Below are 17681 nucleotides of genomic sequence, written 5' to 3' on the forward strand. Positions count from 1 at the left end.
ATTCACTGCACAAGATCTACTGATGAAATAAGTCAGTGCAGTTGTTTCACAGCACACATCAACATCAATAAAACAGTTTTCCAAGACAGCAAAAAATGAGTTGTTGCAATCAAATTGGAATGGGAAATTTAAGATGTATGCAATCTGCAATAATTAGTCTGCCATCTCTTCTGCATATTGAGAATCATGCCTTTTTTTTTTTTTCTTTTTTTAATGGCATTAATGCGCCAGGAAATCCTGTCTAGTTTTTTCCATCTCATTCAAGTAATATTTCTCCATACAACTGATGCACCCTATCGTTACTTCTGCATTCTAGATCAGTATAGACAAATTCATGAGAGCTAGATAATTAAATGAATTAGCAAAAGTAGCTCTCAAATAATTAGTTTGTTTGGACATTTTTAAGATGAATACTAACTCTTGCCTCCACTCTTCCAGGGTTTGCAAGGTCTAACAAAAATACAGAAGACAGTCATTTTCACATTGCCCATGACAGGCATTAAGCATAGTGCTAGGAAATGTTTACTGAATTAGATCCTGAATCTCCTCTTGGAATTGCAACAAATTAAGTATTTATGTAAGAAAATGGAAAGACTCTTGTGACAGTGATTCAATTCTAATATATTATCCTATATCCTAATAATGCAAAACTGTGACAAAAAGTAACACAGAAATAGAAGGGAAACAGAACAAAATATAGCCTGAAGCTTATGCCAGAATATAAACTAGTGCACAAAACTATAATAATTTAAGGCATCTAATTTCTGTGCAGTGTTAAAGCTGCACAAGATACTCCAAGAAGTATTTTGGACATTACATTACGTGCAGACATGGATGGACAGACTGTTGTGCCCTCTGACACAGCTTTAACCAAGACATAACAAGTTACTTCATGCTTGAAACACTAAATCATTCATGTTAGCACCAAAGAAGTTTATCACCTACAGAAACCTTGCTGCCTTGTAAAGAACCAACAGCCCATTTGATGTCAAGTGTTCAGCCAGGAACAGCAAGTTAGAACATGCATGGTACTCAGCACAAATGAAACTTACTTTTCAGTAAGTTGAATATTTTTGAGAAACTTCTTCCAGCAAGACAACGCAGATGATAAACAGGCATGGCATGCACTTCAACAGCAGACTCAAGAAGCAAACAAAATCCAACTGAGATAAGCTTTCTCCAGAAAATAATTAGTAAATGATTCACAGCTAGGCACTGAAGGCATGTCAGTATGAACAGATGGAAATACAGAATTTAGTAAACTGTTAGTAGTGAAAAGAAGGGCCTCCAGTTTAACCTCCTCTCTGAAAATGAGATCTGACAAATAAGGAGTGTTAAGTGAAGCCAAGCTCCTTCTGTAATTTCTAGGACTTTGACACAATACAATGAATATTTATTCATCTCATGTTCTCCTATTTAGRTTACACTGCACACAGCCTGGATCTTTCTCTTTTTCAGAACCTGCAGCGATCCAAAGAGAAGGATCTCCATACCACAGAGGGAATAGCATCTCATCAATTCAGTAGCAGTTCACTATTGAAGTATTTATGGCTAAGCTATTAGTACGATTCTGTAGGATGTTACGGACAAGTAACAGTATGTTTTGGAGGAGAAAACGCGGAAGCTAAGACAGATGGAGAAAGCGGTTCAGGCTGATTTTAACTATACAACAACTGTGCCAAGAACAAGGTGGGTGAAGAGAACAAAGTCTACCTAAAAAGATTTAATTCAGACAAAGATGTAAACTACAAAAACTGGGACAATACCAGCCATTTTACTGCTGAACATTTAAAGGTGCTACTCCTTCCTCACAGGACGTTCTCTGTTCTTTGAGGTACTATGCCAGCAATGACAGTTTGGTTTTCCACTGCTCTGCACCTTCTGTAGTCATTTCCTGAGTAATGAAATGTGGCAACAGTGAAAATGAGTGAAATGTGATTTGATAGCATGTGGCACCAAGTTTGTACAGGTATAAGAGGTGGTGATAAGAGGAGCAGATCAGAGATGAATACTTCAGTAAATTAGAAACTAATTACTGTGGGCATTTCAGAGCTTTACTGGGCTCATTAGATTCCAGCCCATTCCACTGGTGGGGAAAAGGAATAATTATTATTCTTGTTTTATAACAATGATCTAGACAAAGGATGTATTTTGCTTTAGATCCTGTGGGGACTCTATGGTACAATCACAAATTGAACCTAGGTTTCTTGAGCCATAAATGTACCATTGATCTCTGTCAGTTTAAGAGCACAAGAATACTGGGCTCAACATCAGCTGTAATTCTGGACACGTTTGAAAAGATTTTCTTGCTTAAAAGTGCAACTTCATTATGACAGAAATCGAACCCCYGCCTGAATCTGAAGCATTAACTAGAACATACATATGAAAATTGGGCAAATCATTACATTCACATATACTCTGTACCATATTCTCTTCTTGTTCTGTACCAGAAGTGGCTCTCCATGGTTAAATTCACAGGCAAAGCAGATCTAAACAGAGACTTCTGCAGAACATCTCAGTGTTCAGTTGTGGTGTATCACTTCATCTCAGTTGCTAAAATTAAGCTCTGAACTGCACAGTAAAGAGCCAGATCAGGACCCAAATATCTCCTGTTTAGGAGAACAGATGAAAAGGGATGGAAGCARTGTGACAAACTCAAGGATAGTTTCCCAAAGAAGACGATGAGCTCAGGCTCATTTTTCCAGTCCATTTCTATTTCTCATCCATGCATTTATGATAAGTATATAGGAAGAAATATGAGCCATTTACTAAGTGACTCTTAGCAGGGCTTCTATCTTCCTTTGTTTGACTTCATCCAGGATTAGATACAGAACTAAGGACATTCCTAAGGCAGCCAGCCCTTACTCTGTACCAGAAAATACAGAGTGACTGTCAAGAGAGTGTGACCCAGTATAATTTACAACTTATATTCCTGCGCAAAGAGATGTGGAAAAGCAGTAGAGATTTCTGCAAGCTTCTCTAAAATAATGTTGAATTTTTTCAAGTTAAACAGGTATCAGAATTTGCTTCGTAATAATTCTGATATGAAAAGATCCACATTCAACATCAGCACATCCCATTTCCTTGTGCATTTAATAACCTCAACTATAACTCAACGTAGATTTTATGTAATAATCACCAACTTCCAATATGTTTGATATTGAAGGATAAAATGATGGGATAAAATTGCAAGAGCACACTCATGGAAGCAAAGATTAAGAATTAAAGTAGACTAATGCAAACATGGCAAAAATTTTAACATAGCTTTTTTACAATACATAAAAATGCAGGTCAAATATGGTCAATGTGACTGAAGCAGCATTAGTTCAACGGTCACTGTCATGTTTTCCATTTGCTATGGTTGCTCTTTGTGTTTGCAACAATGATCAAAGGTGTTCTTAAATCAAAGCAAATTAGCACAGTAAATATGCAACTAGGAAAGAGAATAAGACCCCCGAGACCAAGTCCAAATAAAAACTAGGGAGAGAAGAATTAGACTGTGCTGGAAAAAGACCCTGGCTCATAAGCTTTCCAAAATATTTCTTTTTCAAGTTCCTGAAGCAACACCATGGAATAAGTGGCCCTGAACTGGATGGTGTTGCTCAGATAGGAAGGTGAAGACAGAAGAAGGTATTAAGACCAAGCACCTGAAAATGAAACAAGATTTGTCTGAGTTCTCAAATCAGAGAAGTTCATTAGAATTAAGAAATACATGGAAATACAAAAAGATAACAAAAATTTCTGACAATGGTATACTACTTGTAAGAGGCAAGTGGAACTGAAATAAGCATGTCTGGGAGTAAACAATCCCATGTCACGGATTACAGCAACATATCATATGTTTACGTTTCAGGTTGATAAATAAGCTTTTTTAAAGGAAACAAAAGAGGACATAGAAATGAAAGGCTCTCTAGACAGAAGATTCAAACCCCATGAAGTACTCTCAAGTAACATATACTCCAAAAAGCCTATGCAATTGACATTTTATGGGTTTTTGTGCATTTAGTTTGCTTCTCTTTTAAGAATAGGACATACGTTGAATTGGAGCACGTCTCTAAATAGTAGTGATTTAATTTTGCAAAGTTCAGGGCCTTACCTTCCTACTGTGTGAGGTAAGATTTCTAAACCTGTTGAAAAACTGAGCTATTTTCATACACTGACTATTTTTTTCCTAATGCTTGTATTTTTTCTGCCCTTCTTTCCTAAAAAGACCCAAAACACTTTTCCACTCCCAAAATTTGTCCACATTTTTTTTTTTTGATGTACTAGTCAAGAGAAGCTAAAAACAACACAAACCACCTTGACATGCAGTACTTTAGAAGAACTACTTACAGTCACTGTAAGTTCCTGAAACCACACAGCACTAATTCCATGGTAAAAAAAAAAAAAGGGGGGGGGGGGAGAAAAAAACACCAGCAAGCTACTAACTATAYGTGTGTCTTGACTTCTAAGCTTTTTAGCACATGTCAGCAGGAATGGTCTTTACTCAGCATTGCCATGAGTGGAATAAGAATTAAAATGCAGAAGAGTGGGAAAAGATATAACAGAGTATAAGATTCCTCATCTTTCAGGGCTGGTCTGATTCTGTTTTCCTTTCTCTCTCCCTACCCTGGGGGAAGAGAAGGATAGGAAGGAATAAAGTATTTTCTGAGTGACTGGACAAAGATCATTTTTCAGGCTAATTGCAGGTTATGCTCTTTCACTAAGAGAAAAATCATCCAAAACAAATTTTTAATTTCACTATTACATCAGCTTTTTATTATTTTTTTATTATTATGGGGAACATCTAAATGTATATACCTACACATATTGCACCATGTCCCTGAAGAACACAGAATCACTGAACAGCTGGAAGGGACCTTTGGAGATCATTTAGTCCAATATCCCCTATCTATAGATTGCATTAATTCCTGATATCATCAACCAATCCTTGCCTCATCAGGGTATATGCGTAGGTCCTCAAAGCATAACAGGATGATAAGAAAAAAATCCATTTCCTTTCACACACAGTCTAGGTGAAATGGAGCACTGAAGCACGGTCCAGAAAACATGTTAGTCCCTGCCTCATTTTAAGGAGAATTTATGTTCTACTAAGATATTCTTGAGTCTAGAGGTCAGGATTTTATATTGTTTTGTTTGACTCTCTTCCTCTCCACATATATTCTACAACATAAACATGGGAAATTACGTTTGCTGTTTTTCACAAGGACAGGTTTACAGAAAAAGAAAATATCTTTTGTCAGACTGCCTTACATAGGTGCAAAACCAGGTAAGCTACTGGATTCTAAAGCTTTTCTCCATGTCACTGGCATGTCATCTAGAAGAGAGCAAATAATGGCTTAATGTGCTTGAAAATGCTTCTGCTTTTTCCATCTATTGCCAGTTAAGCTAACAAAAAGATACATCTTTATGTCCCTACAGACCCAGTTTTGCATGAATCCAAAGATCACCACGATCATAACATTGTTTCCTTATGCCATACTTGGTATCCAGCTGCTGTAAACGGTAGGAATCTATGAATCATATCTGCATTTTACAGTCTAAAGAGTCATGTCTCACTTACCGCCTCCACTTCCGCTGGGTCGTACCAGACATTAATATATGGATGCTGCAAGGCTTCATCTACTGATATTCGCTTGGCCGGATCAATGACTAGCATCTTCGATAAAAGATCCCTGGCTTGGCTGGCTAGAGCAATGAAATCAGAAAAAACACAGTATTAGTACAGAAAATCACTACCTCCAGAGGAGGAGTAAGAAAATAATAATTAACAAAATCCTTTAAGAGATCAGAAGGAAAGGTAATCTATTCCCTTTCCTTGGGCTTTGTTTGTATATACTACTGCCCCTGCTTGTTATAGCAAGTGTTCTTCAGTAATTATTTTATGTTGGATTCATTGGAAAGGGAGGCAACATCAGAGTTGCCTACTTTAAGTCCCCCAAAAGGCTTCAAAGATATTTTACATGTTGTATGCAGATTGTACATACAGGGATGAATAACAMGCACAAGGAAGATATGCTTAAGAATCAGAAAACAAAAGCTATCATAATGAAGTCTAAAATCATTGCACTTCTTAATCAAAACCTCAAACTTATAGGTCTTCTTAAGGTGGCTTAGAAAATGAACCAGTTTTTCTGTATGTTCCAACCTCAAAAAAACAACTGTGGAAGCCAATGTCACATCTAGGTTATTTAAATGTAAAACATAACAAATGGTTTTGCAATATATAATATTTTCACTGTTTTTAAATTTTTCACCTGGCTCCCAGTGAGGCATTCCTTAGGGCAGCCCATTAGAAGCAAGCATGTCTAGGATCAACACATAGTACAATGTCCTCCTCCTCACTGCCAACTATGTCACTTACATTGGCAGTAAGAGAAAACATATGTGCCGCCTAAACAAGGAACAGGAGTTCCCCTTGGGTACCAAGCATGCTGAATTCTCAGCTGTTGGCTGCTCACTCCCAAGCAACCCCAGCTAAACTGAGCTTCAGATCCCTGCTCCACTCCAAGATCTATTTAGGATGGAAAGATACACATCTAGCCTCCCCTAGAAAAACATCTCAAACTCTAAGGATAAAACTTTGGAGGTCTGTCAAATCATCGAGAATGTTATAGGCAACATTGAACAAGTATGCTGCAAAGCATTCTCTCAGTTCAAGAGAGATTTTAAAGATCTTTGAAAATAGACCTCTGTATAGCAGACTACAGGGCTAATGTAACAGTATTCCTCATGATATAGCATCTAGAAGATGGTAGATTACTTTCTAAACTCCTTGGCAACTTCTACGTTGCAGGCTGAAATGCAGGCATACCCAGGGTATGTGGGTCAGGTACTGGAAGCAAACCAGCCATGATGGCGTAGAACTCTCTCTTTCTTTGGTGTATCTCTAACTCAATCACATGTAAAATATGCCATAGAACGGCCTATGTCCTGGTTGTCTCACATTATGAAGTTGAAATCAATGGGATACACTATCTGCCACTACAAAAATGCACCGCCCTATATATACTTTGAGTTCTAAAATATAGCATTGATATATTCTACCTGATAATATAACCCATTGTGCTAATCAGACAAACTGATCCTTTCATTACCTGAATTATATTTTACTGTCAAGAGTTTGTAACAAATGTAGTAGGATTTAAACCCAGGTAAAATATATATATATATATGTGTGTGTGTGTGTGTGTGTGTATACATATATATATATATATATATATATATATATATATAACAAATCTGTAATATTACTGCCAATGCAGTATCTAAGCTCCTCTGTGGCTAGAGTAATTCATTCAGCCTCACACAATAGTGAGCATGATAGAAAATAACAGATAGAAGATAAATGGTATTAAGTGCGAAAATATTATTAGATATCAGACATAGGCAAGTAAAAGTAGCATCAAAGCAAACTGTTAACATTATTTATTAAAATATTAAAGTAGGAAGGAAGGGAGCATGTAATGATTGAACAGCAGATTTTTTAATATAGTTTCTTGTTCTGTGACTGTATCTTAAAAACTGGTATTCAGTGTGCTCAAATGTGCATGCTTTCTGTATCCAAGAACAACAACACAGTTTGACTATCATTCCTATTCATTAGTTCCAAATCCAATGAAATTCCATTAGTTAGTTTTGTATCAAAAAGGATTTGCTCAGACCTTTCACTTTGCTCCCAGAGCTCAGACAGCAGCCTTGCTATGAAACAGCTGCTAGCTGAAAGCGTATTCTGGGTAATACAATGACATGCAAATTGCAAGCAATTGAAAACACTGCATGTCACCCTAATAGGCAATCCAAATTACTCATGTGGTGCAAAACTGATACGGAGTGTAAGTTTGTAGAGGTTCCAGAGCTGTGATTAGAAATCCTTTCTATACTAAACACACACACATTAATCACTGTTTCCAATTGAAGGTCAGTGTCTTGTTCAAGTTAATCATAGCTTCAATATATGATAAAATCATTGCAATACATGTCATACTATATATTGTAGAGCGGTATATCTAGTCTCACTATAATTATGCTTCACATATCAGAATTGAGCTACAACATTTTTCAAAAGAACAGGTCCATCCATGATAGACACTAAACTCTAGCTACATCAAGACCRTTTTGGCTGATGGTGTTGATACCTTTCTATTTTCTACTCAGCAGGCATCTGGCTGATCTGTTATTTTTTCCCACTAGGAACATTAGAGTGTTGAGACCTTCAAATCGAAGTTCTGGTGTTCCTTTGGGTTTCAACAAGTTTAAGAAAGAGAATTACAGAACACCACAGTTCCTCCTGGTACACACATACCACAATGAACACCACAAAAGCTTGACACAGGAATCTGTGATAACATGTTCCCTTGGCTGCCCAAGCACCAGGTTCTCCAAAAGTCTCTTTTGAAGGCATACTCTCAGCCTAATAAAACCCATGCAGTCATTGGCTGTTGACTCATTTGGTCTTCGCAGCCACTGTATCTAACCTTGATAGAAAGAGTACCCACAGTCATTTTCATAAGGACATCTGCTCGTTAAAAATATGACTCTTTTCCTCTTTTATTTTTCTCTTATTAAAGTGAACATAGCCTCTAGTAAAAGCCTGATGGGATTCTAGCTTTGCCARTATCAAAGCTGTGACCTCCTTGCATCTTCCCAAGCCCTAAACATCTCTTTCAAAGTTTTGGTTTTTTGTTTCATTGTCTGAACACTAACCAATCACAGTGAGGTCTCTGAAACTAATGGTATTAAACGAGGAAGCAACTAGACAGAAGAAAATCCGAAAAACCTCCATTGCACTGTAGTAGTCATATGTAAACCATGTCCTTTTGTTAGACATACCTTTGAGTTTGTTGTGTTCTGAATCAGCTGGGAAGAGAGAGTCTGGAAATAGTTTGGGGAAAGTGAGGCCAGCATACTTGGGTCTGTTCTCAACGTAGTTCCGTACTGTTGGCTGTAGTTTCTTCATAAATTCTGGACAGGGTGTTCCCAGCTGCTCTATAACCTTATTCCACTGGTCAATATCTGAATGTAAGTAGTTAAGGAAAAAAAAAATCCAAAACCCAGTGCAGTTTCCCGACATTTCTGTTAGACTGTTTTCTAGGAATCCTCAGAGGTGTATGATTCCCTTTCTAAAATCTTGGCAGTCACTATCTTTGTTCATCATTATGCCTCGAAGTCCTACAAGCTGTAAAGGGAAAAAACCTCTCTGATTTCTAGACTTACTTGCAAGTACTGTATAAATCCAGCAGTAGCAACAACCAACATGAAAGAATACAAACTTTTCTGTCTGGGTCAATGACAGTTGTTATCATTTTTATTTCAGTTTGTAGTCCAATGGCTTGTGCTGCCTTCCTTCACAACCCTGTAATTCTCTCTATGTCATCTAGGCTATATGGGCATAGCAAAGCAGAATGATGTGTTCGTAAGTCTTGTCTGTTCAGTCTATTTAAAGTGAGACTCAGCAGGCTAAAATGATGAGAAAAGAGTTCTACATGGGATAGTTATCACCTTTAAGTCACCTGCTTTATGCTTGTATCTTTAATCTCGTCAATAACTAATTGGTGCTAATTCTCCTAAAACAACAAAATCAACAACCTCCCACAAGCTATTCGTGAAAATCTTTGTAAGCATGCACTGCATTTCCTTATGTATCCATCATTTCCTGTGACTCATTTTCGATAGGCAAATGATGCCTCAGGTATAGACAGATATTTCTGTTTATCTGCAAATATGGCTATACTGCAAAACTGTGACTGACAAACAAGAAACAGGCTTTCACGCTTAAAAAGAGATTGTATTACAGGCAATTTGTACTGAGCTGTTCTTTTCTAGCTTTCCTTGAGATAACAATTACATATCTGACAGATGATATGTAGGTCTTCCAGCCATATTCAGAACAAGCCTTACTGTACCAATAAAAAGAATAGATTAGATTAAGCAAATAACCATAAAATCAGTATCATCGCTTACACTCCCTAATTCACAATGCTACAAATCTGAAGACAACATTAAAAAAAAAAAAAAAAACCATAAAATCAGTATCATCGCTTACACTCCCTAATTCACAATGCTACAAATCTGAAGACAACATTAAAAAAAAAAAAAAAAAAAAATTAAAAAAAAAAAAAAAAAGAAAAAGAAAAAAAGAAAAGCACACACAGCCATGGGTTCATATATACTAAGAAACACAGTGAATAGCATTTCATAAGATTGTAACGCAAATGACAAGTTAGAAAAAGACAAACATTCAGAGCATTTCAGCACAAAAAATGGCTTTTTTATTCTTCTTCTTAATTATTATTGCCATGAGTGTCTTATCTGTGCAGGAGTTTCCCAAATACAAAAGCCAGGTTCTCAAGATTTAGGACAGAAATCAGGACAGCAGGAAGATAACAAGAAACAAATTAATGAAACTGGGCAAAAATCAGATTTTTGCTGTGGTAGCAGTTTCAGAACTTCAAAAAAAGTTCTAATTGTGAAGAATGGAAATTGAATATTTTCACATAACTTGAAAGTTCAAAAGAGACTTACCTTGGGGTCACCTGAATTTTTTTATTTGACCAAAATCAGAACATTCCTCTAGGAATTACACCTTTAATAATAAAAATACTTAAAGGAATGAAAACTGAATGATTTAAACAAGTTTTGAAAATTCCTGAAACAATATTTTGAATTGTTTTAATTTCRAAGGAAAAAGTTGGTAAAAACAATGGTAGTCCGTAAAGAATTTCTGAATAACTTTGATTTTTTAAACTGAATAAAAGATTTGTGTGAAACAAAAGCTCTACTCTGTAAGCCAAATGTATCCTGTACTGTCCATGGAAAATACCTTTTCCTTAACAGAAAACTGAAGAACTGTATCAAGAGAAATGTCAGTAAAGGCTATACATGCTCAAAAAGTAGGCCAAATATTTCAGAAAGTATTTTAACAGAAAATAATGTTTCAACATTTAAAATTAAAATCTGTATTTTACACTGGCTTGCCTATTTCAGAAGCAGACCTTTCCAAGCGACTGTGTGAATTCTGAGGGACTGTGTAAATTTTTTGCAGAGAATTAGACACACAGAAATGGGGGTGCTTTTGCCAGTTGCGTCATGTAAATGGGTGAGAAAGCCATGAAACCACAGCGGGAGGCAGTAACTGAGCAGTCTGAATGAGGCCCATTTGATAAAAAAAGGGAAGGGCAAATACATGACCTGCTTCAAAGTGGATGCCAAAACCTTACGTTTGTACTGGTAACACACAGAAGCCCAAGGAGGTCAGTGTCTCTGCAAAGCAGCTTAGCAATCTCTCAAGCTCTTACTGAGGGTTTGAAAGAGAGAGATGCCTTTAGGAATAAAAGAATGCAGTGGGCCTTGGATATGTTGAGAGGGAAAATGTAGTAAGATGCTCTGGATGTGTGTGGAAAGGGACCAGAGTAAAACATCATGCCAAAACAAGGCCTACGTGATGGGAACCAGTGTTGACAGTGACAGGGAGTGGGAGAAGGAGAGACTCCTCTGACAACGGGCCTGCATCTCCTGCGCACGTTCCACCGAAGCTGCCAGAAAGGCACTCAGTAAGAGACAAGCAGGCTACCGCACGTGACTAACATTGTAAGAGCTGGAAAAAGCTTCAGGAGTCATCAGCGCAGAGAAGACAGCTGAAGCCCGGAAAGCTGGCAGAGCTACCGTCTCCACTCTTTAACTAGCCTTGACCTGCACGTGGGCAGAGTTTGAGCTTGCGGCCCCAGCTCATGCCTAAGTTTTTGTCACAACTTCATGAGTTGTTTTTCTTTGTTTATGTCACCGACTGAGTGATCCGTATGGGTAATTGCTCTTCATTTCCACATTACTTCTGACTAATATTGTTCAAATACTGCCAAAGTCCCTAAAATAACATTTGTTTATTTGCTTTTTTATATTTAAAAAATTGACATGATTGGGGACTGAGAGCCTGTCCTTAATTTTGTAATAGCAAAACTGTACCCTGTTTCACCCAGGGCAGGTGCAGACACACAATTTTTCTGTCAGATGAACGCTTGCATTTTCTTTCTAGTACTGTTTGTCCACTTACTTTGACCTTACTAGCACATGATAATACTCTGAGGTCCCATATATGCAAACATGCAATAACATTCTTGTTGAATACTGGTCAGGCTCCATTTCACTGTTATGTTGGACACAGTTACTGGCTCTAATGCATCTATGGTGAACGTGATGATGAGAGATCACATTCTGCCACGGTATAAGAACAAGAAACCTAGCTCTGAAAAGATTCTCATGTCTACTTACTGGAGCAAAGAGAAAGTTTTCTCTAGCTGGTCAAAATTAACTTCATCAATTTTGCAGAATACAAGCTTTAATATAAAGCAGTTCTAATGTCCACAAAGTGAATCAAAAACTAAGACAGAATACATCAGCCAGTGGGTGATTGTGCCTGTGTGTCATACACCAACTGAAAACACTGTAGTACCAGGCCACGCTGCTATAACCGACATAATCAGGAATTTCCCAGAAAAGATTAACTTGTATTTGAGTGAAAATACTTAAAGAAGAAAAACTTCTAGCAATAGAAGACATCCCCTCTGCCTTAAGCTAAATAAATACTGGAAAGCCTGGAAGTTGGAAAGAATTGCAAACCAAAACTTCGGAAGATGTTGAGATGTCTACTTAAAAGCTATCTGAATCACCTCAGTTATTCCTCTCTCTGTCCTTTACCCAAAAAGAAAAAGGTAAGGAAAACATTTCTGTAAGACTTAAAAAGGAAAAAAAGGATGTAACCCAGTTGTATTATTTTGTTAGTGGCACTAACTCTGTGGCATTTTTCCTAAAATTAACATGGCCATATAAAGTTAAAGCAAAGAAATGTCTTTAAGAAAATATAGTTCTAAAATTTATCTATTTTGAGTGACGATTGCTCTCTTGGATGAGGCCTCAGGTTGTCTAAAGTTTCCAGACTTTTTTCCTTTGTAGTGTAATAGCCTATAAAGGACTTTTCCTCCTTTTCTTTCTAAATGCTTGGTTATTTACTTGGAAAATAATCAGAATCAAACTACAGATTAAGATATGCATTTTCCTAAAACAAACGCACAAAACCTTCTAATGGTAGCGATAGCATGTTTAATGCCCAACAAAATATTTATATAGAAAAAAAATCAGATTTAACAGTCAAGTCATCTAAAGTCATGCAGTTTACAAGTAGAGGTTGAATGTTTAACATGATTTTTGATGCTATTTGTGATTAGGATTTCACGAGTGTGAACTAAGGACCACCTCTTATTCCTTTAGTCAGACCGCAGATATCATTTGAATCACTGCAAATACACAAAAAAATGAGGAAATGGATCTTGACTATAAGGGAAAACTTGCAGTAATTCATGTTTTTAGTTAGCAGATACTTAAAAATTCTTCTACAATTGCACAAAGACTGTTTTTGATAAGAGAAACAGCTCATGATTAAAAAACAAAAATCAGACTAAAAATTAAGTGTCTTTGTGCTTAAGCTAGCTARCCATAGAATGGTAGTAATTCTCCTCTTTTGTCTATTCAGATCACAGATATTTTGAGTCAGGAACTGTATTTTATTATGTTTAACTGTAAAGCTTTGTATAAGGAGATATTGTTTACAGTAGACTGTTCTAGTTCTACTGTAATACAAATAACATACCACAATGCGTGTACAGTTAAGACTGTTCATTCACCCATAATCATCAGAAACCTCTGAATGCACAGCTGTTTAACCTGATTAAGCTGTTTAAATAGCAATACATTACTATCATTGTGTTTCTTTTCCTGTAAAAAGGAGAAAAAAAATCTCCTGTTGCAAATCTAATGGTCAACCAGTCATCAAGACCAATCATTCCCCTTCCATGCTATTACAAAGCGTGACTGCAATTAAAAAAAAAAAAAAAGTCTCTTTTTGAAATCCACCTCAAGTAGTATTTGTGGACTGTGACCTGGAAAACACATGACGCTCTGCCAAAATGCTGTTGTTGCACGAGCTTTGGGAGTTGTGTTTGCTGGCGGTGTGGAAGCACCCTTCCCTGTACAGTGTACTAGCAACCACTTTCTTCACCTATTAAGCAGCATACCTACACCAGTTTTATGATGCAAAAAAACCCTCCAAGAGATGTACTGAAGCAGGATGTGCTCTTTCTGGCTAAATRCTTCCTTTGGAGATGGCTGAACTGTGCTGTATCAAATCTTGCTTTTCTAACATGGGCACAATGGAAGAGAGATGTACACAGAGCACTCTCTTCCTTCAGAGCAGACAAGAGTTAATCTTATTACAGTCTCAAATCGTAATGGAAACACCTTTCTGACAGTTTTCTCCTGAACTGTGAAGGTTCCATCAAAGAAAACTCACTGCATTGCTTAGCATATAATTTTCAGATGCTCTTAACTTGTCACAATTGAAATAATTACTGTGGCAGTTCCATGTTCCCATCACCAAACTGTACCACTGACTGTAAAGTTGACAGCACGCCACATTTTCATAATAAGATTATTTTCCATTAATCTGTTCAAAAAACAAACACACTAAAGACAACTTCATTAGGAGAGGTATTGGTGGAAGACCCTTGCTTTTCTACACTACCGTAATTTACAAACTAGTATCAACATAATTTAAAATAAACACAYGAAACAAAGAGAAAACAGTACATTTCTCCAAGCCTAGAAGATTCCCTATCCCAAGGTGAACACTTTGAGAAGAGATGTGTAAGTAACAGGATGACATTTGTAACAAATGAGACCTTGATAATAAGTATTTCATAAATTTAACAATAATAGTTGCTATTTACTTGCTATAATAGAGCATATGATAATAAAATCACATGAAGTAATCACATAGAAGAACTTAAAAATTACCAGTGGTCATCTGCAAAGTAGGGGAGATGGTAGTATTGGTTTTGTAGTTTTAATTAACTGTTCTGATGCATATTTACGATGACACCTTTTCTAACATGTTCAACTACAATTTTTTTTACCTAGCACTTCATTCAGTGCACAGGATAACTCTGCTTGCATAGTTGTAAACAAATTAATACTTAGTGAATAGTCTGGACATCATGGTATAGGGTTACAACCTTGCCCTCAGAGAAGCGTCATCATTTTGAAACTTCACAGAGTTTTCATCATCATTGCAGTACCTACAGATACTACTCTAGGCCATGTATAGGTTGTTATAACATGTGTGATACACTGCCCTTGTAACATTTACAGCTGAATGTATGGTGATCATATACCTAGCTTAGAAAGAGGCATAGAAAAATCAGCATTATTTAAATATCTTCTAAATTTAATGTTAACACTGTGTAAGAAAAACCCAAACCCAACTCTCTGCGACACATGTGAAATATGATTGTCATTGTAGGATATGGCTCTATAAATGATAGCTTTCATGGCCATCTCTGATTTAGGCTGACAGAACCTTACACCACACTGCCTTGTATCTCTCTACTGAATATATGCTTATTTCCCTCTAAGAATCCCCACCTATAGCATTTATAAAGGTACATTTTCCTTATCTGCCCAAAATGCTTTCTGCAGTTCAAGAAAGTATCTGCGTGGAACTTCTGCTTTCACAACTCACCAAAGAAATTCAGAGGGGTAAGGTATCTTCTTAATTCCTTGTTCAGATTAGCTCTGTTGTGGTGAGAGAAAAATCATTGTCTCCCTTGTATAATTTTGAGAAAAACATGTGAGTCAACTCACAGGTAGAATTAGCTTTCCAAATCACTCCTGAGGCAACACAACAAACATTGCCTTTTTCTCCTTGCTTGAGGTAAAAGCTTGATCCAGACTTCATTACAATAGTTTCTCTGTAAACGGCACTGTTGTTGTCAGTATTCTTTTCTAAAAAACCTCACATAACATAAAAATGTTTTAGTTAAAATTTAACTGCATCATATCCATATATTCAAAATAGTAGAGAAATATTAAAATTCTGTGGATCAATAAGAACCCAAGGGAGTTTTGACACTGCAAGGTACACACTCAGAATTGGAGCATAGAAAACAGTAATAGCCAAATTCTGCTCTCAGCTCCACCCAAGCGTTCAAATGAAACAGAGCTGTACCTTAGCCAAGCACTCAGCTCAACACTTATTCAAATACATTTCATATTTTTCTGCTTGTAAATTTTCTGAAACCATATCAGACCCTTATATTTTATGAAAGTTGTTTCAATTAGCTCTATGGACTATCTAGTTCTGGAAATAGAAATAATATTAAATGATATATACCCCTGAGACAAACACCTTGAAAACAGCTAACAGTTAATTATGCAATCAAATGTATGAGTGACAATTCATTTCTCACAAATAGTTAAACTTTTAGTTTCAGAAATACTTTTCACAGGTATTCACGCATGAAAAATGGACACAAATTGTATTAAATACTCTTTGAATTGAAGTGTGGCTGTGAAACAAAGCTGTCTGTGAAGAAAAATAACACTGATAACAAATTCTGGTCTCCTAGAAGTCTTAACCAATTTTACTTCCATCTTACATAGTAGAGGAAGCTTTCTTTTTTAAAACAGTTTCTAATTACTCTTGCTTCTTCTGCACTTAAGCACATACTCAAGTACGCAGCCCCTGAGCTCTTCTGGCTCACAGTCCCTGCCGATGGAATGATACAACCRTAGAACTCCATCATGCAGCCTAAGAAGAAATACTCACGAGCATCCTTTTCACAAAAAGCCCTAGGATTTTCTACAAAGATTTAAGGAACACTTTGCCACGAGGTCATCGAGCTCAGCGCTCCGGGCCTGAGCTTGCATGCTTCCGACTGGTTTTGATTCCCCAGACGCTCCCAGGAGCGAGAAGCGCTGCAGCCCTCCCAGGGGCTGCCCAGCACGCTGCAGTCAGTCCTCAGCACCCTCGGGAGAGCTGTGCGAGGGGCCGATTCGGCTGCGCTGGGGAGGGGCGCTCAGCTGTCTGAAAGAGAACAACTGCACTGTTCTTTATGCCACTGAATAGAGACTAATGGAGCAGCAGGAGAAAAGCAGAGAAAAGAGTACATGCACCGCCGTACAATTTTAGCAATGTATTATAAATATAAATGAAGAACATGAACTCAATTACAGAACAATCCCAAACAAATCAGCAGCTGCTAATGCTGATTTCCAAGGGGTTTCTGCAACAATAAATGGAATGTAATGGTTTAATTATAGAGGCTTTGGGTGATCTCCTTTTAGTAAGCATGCAGCTGTGCAAAGGAAATCATTTTTTAAAACACTATACAGGAAATGTTCTATTAGTTTTGTACTTATTCAGGGATTTTTTAAAATAAAAGCTTAGGAAACTAAACACTGACCTAAAAACAGTTCTGACTACAGCACTGAACTATACCAACTCCCACACTTTATCATTCCATATTCACAGAAAACATAAATATAGCCTAGGCCAAATCTTCAGGGAGCACAAATAGGTGCTAATGAGTTACATGAACACATAGAAGTGAAAGGTTTACTTTCACATATGCAGATGAAATGTGCTCCTGATCCTGTGAAAACTCATGGGAATTTTAGCATTCACTTCAGTAGGCACATTATCATCCAACATTTCAGGCAAAAATGAAGTATGAGTATCTTAAAACACGATTGTGAAAATAAATATTAATGATAACATTGCTTGCTTTCACTTACTGCTGTTCAGATATTATTTTTTGTATCCTTTAATCAAAATATGAAACCTCTTAAAGTGT

The 17681-nt window shown here is 36.9% G+C and overlaps 1 protein-coding gene across 5 annotated transcripts in view; it reads right to left on the reverse strand.

The window, feature by feature from the left end:
• The window catches only part of MAPK10 (mitogen-activated protein kinase 10), a 90636-nt gene that overhangs the window by 19918 nt on the left and 53037 nt on the right, over positions 1-17681 (reverse strand). For all 5 annotated transcript variants that reach the window (XM_085306324.1, XM_085306325.1, XM_085306323.1 and 2 more), the window contains 2 exons: positions 8833-9015; positions 5564-5688 (listed from right to left, as the gene is read on the reverse strand). In XM_085306324.1, coding sequence (XP_085162450.1) covers positions 5564-5688; positions 8833-9015 — 308 coding nt within the window. The remainder of the gene's footprint in view (positions 1-5563; positions 5689-8832; positions 9016-17681) is intronic.

The sequence above is a fragment of the Rhea americana genome, unplaced genomic scaffold, assembly GCF_003343005.1.
Source record: "Rhea americana isolate MKP2758 unplaced genomic scaffold, rheAme1 scaffold_237, whole genome shotgun sequence".
In the NCBI taxonomy this organism is placed as follows: Eukaryota; Metazoa; Chordata; class Aves; order Rheiformes; family Rheidae; genus Rhea; species Rhea americana.